At 58.4% G+C, this 4,351-nt stretch overlaps 2 protein-coding genes across 2 annotated transcripts in view; both read right to left on the bottom strand.

Annotated features, from left to right (window-relative positions):
• The window catches only part of CHRNA3 (cholinergic receptor, nicotinic, alpha 3 (neuronal)), an 18,195-nt gene extending 15,316 nt beyond the window's left edge, over window positions 1-2,879 (bottom strand). The window contains exon 1 of the mRNA XM_014546253.1: window positions 2,819-2,879. Within this exon, the coding sequence (XP_014401739.1) occupies window positions 2,819-2,879 (61 nt within the window). The remainder of the gene's footprint in view (window positions 1-2,818) is intronic.
• The window catches only part of CHRNB4 (cholinergic receptor, nicotinic, beta 4 (neuronal)), a gene marked incomplete at its 5' end in the record, with an annotated part of 7,225 nt that continues 5,644 nt past the window's right edge, over window positions 2,771-4,351 (bottom strand). Inside the window, 2 exon segments of the mRNA XM_005874446.2 lie at window positions 2,771-3,674; window positions 3,757-3,868. Of these exon segments, the coding sequence (XP_005874508.1) occupies window positions 3,534-3,674; window positions 3,757-3,868 (253 nt within the window).

The following is a 4,351-nucleotide window of genomic DNA, read 5'->3' as shown; positions in this document are numbered from 1 at the left end:
GCCTCCCGCCCCCCCCCCAGGGCCCCTCACGCACCTCGGAAGGAGGCCGCGGGGTCTTGGCGCCATGAAGTCAGTGTTGGGCATTGGAGGTGCGATCCGGCCGCTTGGTTTTGGGGATCCGTGCGCGCGGGAGGCGGGAGGCGGGGGAGCGGAGGCAGCCGAGGTCGGGTTCGTGGGGAGCCGGGTGGTGTCGGCTCCGCCAGGGGTTCCTGGAGGTTCGCTATGCGGTTGAGAACGTTTGAAATGCCTGCTCATAGGAAGTGAGACGGAAGAAACAAAAATATGTACACCCGGCCGGTGTTGCTCATTGGTTGAGCACGGACCGAGGAACAAGGTTCGATTCCCGGGCGGGGCACAGGCCCGGGTTGCGGGCTCCATCCCCAGTAGGGGGCGTGCAGGAGGCAACTGATCAATGTTTCCCTCTCTCTGCCTCTCTCTCTCCTCCCTTCCTCTCTGACATCAACAAAAATGTATTTAAAAAAATAATTAAATGAGCAAAACACTCAAACAGATACTCCACCAAAGAGGATAGTCAGAAGGAAAAGAAAAAATCACATGAAAAAGATGTTCCACGTCAGTAGCCAGGAGAGAAAAGCAAACTGAAACCAGGCTGAGGTTCGCCCTCACAGGCGCGGTGCTGGCTAAAGCAGAAGCACAGCCAGTCCCAAGTGCCGGCGAGGACACGGCAACGGGGCCTCCTACTTGGCCGGTGGGAGTGCAAGACGGCACAGCCCCTCCTGCGAGCAGGGTGACGGTCTCACCTCAGTTACAGGAACACTCCCCCTCGAACCCCTGCTCCTGAGTCTTCATCTGGAGCAGCGGTTCTCAACCTGTGGGTCGCGACCCCTTTGGGGGTCGAACGACCCTTTCACAGGGGTCGCCTAAGACCATCGGAAAACACATCTATAATTACATATTGTTTTTGTGATTGATCACTATGCTTTCATTATGTTCCATTTGTAACAATGAAAATCCATCCTGCATGTCAGATATTTACATGATGATTCATAACAGTAGTAACATGACAGTGATGAAGTAGCAACGAAAATAATTTTATGGTTGGGGGTCACCACAACACGAGGAACTGTATTAAAGGGTCGCGGCCTTAGGAAGGTTGAGAACCACTGGTCTGGAGAAATGAAAACTTCTGTTCACGGAGCAGCTCTGTGCACAGTTGCCCCAAACTGGTCACAGCCTAAATGTGTTCAACATCCACGTGACCAGGGAACACACGGTCGGTGGCCTCAGGGACTTGGATCCGAGTCTCAAAGGCATCTTGTGAGCGAGCGGAGGTCCCGTACAGTGCGATGTGTGTGAATGGCGTTCCTGGCTAGACTAGACCGAGTGATTGGGAATGATGGGTGGCTGTGGGGGCTGGGGTGGAGGGAGGCAGGACCACAGCGATAGCACAGAGGAGTTATCTATATATATAAAAGCCTAAGTGACCATCGCAACCGAACGGACGGCTGAACAGGCTGCGTGGGGCGACCAGGCTGGCAGGGGGGATCAGTGAAGGGCGACCAGCCCTGCAGGGGTGTCAGTGAGGGGTGACCAAACGACTGAGCAGCAGGCTGCGTGGGGTGACCAGGCCAGCGGGAGGGGCAGTTAGGGGCAATCAGGCAGGCAGGCAGGTGAGCAGTTAGGAGCCAGTGGTCCCGGATTGTGAGAGGGATGTCCGACTGACGGTTTAGGCCAGGATCGGGCCTAAACCGACAGTCGGACATCTCCTGAGGGGTCCCGGATTGGACAGGGTGCAGGCTGGGCTGAGGGGACCCCTCCCTCCCAGTGCACGGATTTTGTGCACTGAGCCTCTAGTCCTATATAATAAAAGCCTAATATGCTAAGTGTCCGGTCGTCTGTCAACCAATCAAAGCGTAATATGCTAATGATATGCTAAGGCCGCTCAACCGCTTGCTATGACGTGCACCGACCACCAGGGGGCAGACGCTCTGACCCGTAGGTTAGCTTGCTGCTGGGGTCTGGCTGATCAGGACGGAGCGAGATGGGCCGAACTCGCCCTGGAGCCGTCCCTCTCCCTCCCCGGCCCAAATTGTGCACCAGGGGGGTCCCTCGGCCAGGCCTGCGCCCTCTTGCAATCTGGGGCCCTTCGGGGGATGTCAGAGAGCTGGTTTTGGCCCAATCCCGCAGGCCAGGCCGAGGGACCCCACTGGTGCACGAATTCGTGCACCAGGCCTCTAGTTTTTATAATGGGTCTCATGTATTCTGATTACACGAACCTAGACACATGTCAAAAATGTACTTTTCCTGGCCAACAGGAGATTTTTGTGTGTGTCTAAAACTGTCATTTTCATTTTTTAATTCAGGGAGGAAGAGAGAGGGAGAGAGAGACGGAAACATCAATGATGTGAGAGAATCATGGATCAGCCGTCTCCTGCACGCCGCCGACTGGGGATGGAGCCCGTAACCCGAGCCTGTGCCCTGACTGGGAATTGAACCGTGACCTCCTGGTTCAGAGGTCGACCACGGAGCCACACCGGCTGGGCTAGAACTGTATCATTTTAAAAAAATAGAATTTACAAAAAGGTATCTTTCCTTCTACAAATATCTTGAGCGCCTACTGTGCATCAGGTCCTGGGAAAAGATATGGGGGGCCATGAGCATGTGAGGGAGACAGCTGCACCCGGCGATGATAGAGCGCGGAGGGACCTGGGCTGGGGAGGGTGAGGGAGGAGAGGGCCAGGCTTCCATGTGGGAACCGGGGGCGCCTGAAGGAGGAACAGGAGCCTTTCATTCATTCATTCAACACGCGTTTATTGTGCCAAGCCCCGTCCCGGGCCCCAGGGATTCCGCCACGAACACGAAGGTGCCAGGTCTCTGCTGTCACGAAGCTGCCCCTCTAGCGGGCGGACGTGGACCATGCACACGCCCGCAGATAAGAACCCCAGGAGCTGAGGGACACTCGAGGAAGGTGGCGGGTACCGTGGCCCCGGGGGAGAAGGCTGCGAAGTGGGGGACCGGGCAAGACCCCTCGGGGAGGATGCAGCCGGGGCAGAGCCTGGGAGGCCCTGGGGGCGGGAGGGTTTGGGTCGAAGGTCCTGTGAAGGCACAGACAGGCTCAGAGCTGGGAAGGATCCTGGTGTGTGAGGGACAGAGAGGGCCAGTGGGCCTGGGGAACCAGGGGGAGTGGAGGAAGACTGGGGCAGGGAGGGTGCGAGGTAAGGTGACTGGCACATAGTAGGTGTAAGATGGCTGGCACATAGTAGGTGCTGCTACGGTGCCCGTCCTTGTCCCGATGCAGGGAAGACTGGCCAGAACCCAACCTCCCCAAGCCCCTCCGGCCGGGCTTTCCTGGGTCCCAGCTCGGCCTTCAGAGAGGCCAGCGCAGGCCTCAGTCCTCGCCCCTCCCACGCTGTGGCTGTGGCTGGTTGACGGGTTGACAGGTGATGGTGTCATATTCCTTTCCGGGGCCCAGTGGCTCTCACCCTGAAGGAAACAGCAGACTGCCCACTGGGCCGCTCCCATCATCTCACTGGGCGGGGGCGGGGGCGGGGGCCTGGGACATGCAGGGCAGCCTAGGGCCCCCCCGCGGGCGTGTGGTTCTGGAAGAGGGCGGGCAGGAAGAGCCCCACAGTGCCCAGCACGCACACGACCACGAACACCCACAGGAACAGCCGGTCGACCACCATGGCTACGTACTTCCAGTCCTCCACCACCTGCGGGCAGATGAGAGGCGGGTCACACGGGCGGGCGTGGGCGACCCCCTGCTCTCCCCTGCCCCCCGCGCTGGGCCCTCACTATCCCGCCAGGACCCCACAGGCCACTGAGGACTTGGGGTGGCCGTTCTGAGCAGGAGGCTGAGCCCCCAGCTGGGCACACCTGGGCCTCCCAGGCGGTCTGTCCACCCCGCCTGCCCCCGAGGCATTGCAGTCACCGGGCCCTAGGGCTGTAAAGGAGATTAGGAATGTAGTCGGAAACCGAACCTGACTGTAAACGGGCGGGACAAGGCCTCTCTCTTATTGTCACCCCAGGCCTCCTGAGCTGGCGCCACCCCCAGCTAGATTTGGGGCCCCCCTTGCTGAGTGGGGTGCGCACGGGGGAATGCAGGACACTTGGAAATACTGGTGTTTGATTTGCTTGGTTCTGGGAACAGCAGCGTCTGTGCCCTAGCTGGTCTGGCTCAGTGGATAGAGCGTCAGCCTGCGGACTGAAAGGTCCTGGGTTCGATTCCTGTCTAGGGCCACATGCCCGGGTTGCGGGCTCCATCCCCAGTGGGGGGGTCGTGCAGGAGGCGGCCAATCAATGATTCTCTGTCATCATGGATGTTTCTATCTCTCCCTCTACCTTCCTCTCTGAAATCAATAAAAATATATATTTTTAAAAAATAATTTAA

This window comes from Myotis brandtii, unplaced genomic scaffold, assembly GCF_000412655.1.
Source record: "Myotis brandtii unplaced genomic scaffold, ASM41265v1 scaffold439, whole genome shotgun sequence".
In the NCBI taxonomy this organism is placed as follows: domain Eukaryota; kingdom Metazoa; phylum Chordata; class Mammalia; order Chiroptera; family Vespertilionidae; genus Myotis; species Myotis brandtii.
Note: the sequence above shows the minus strand (reverse complement) of the source record. Positions and strands in the feature narration are given on the sequence as shown.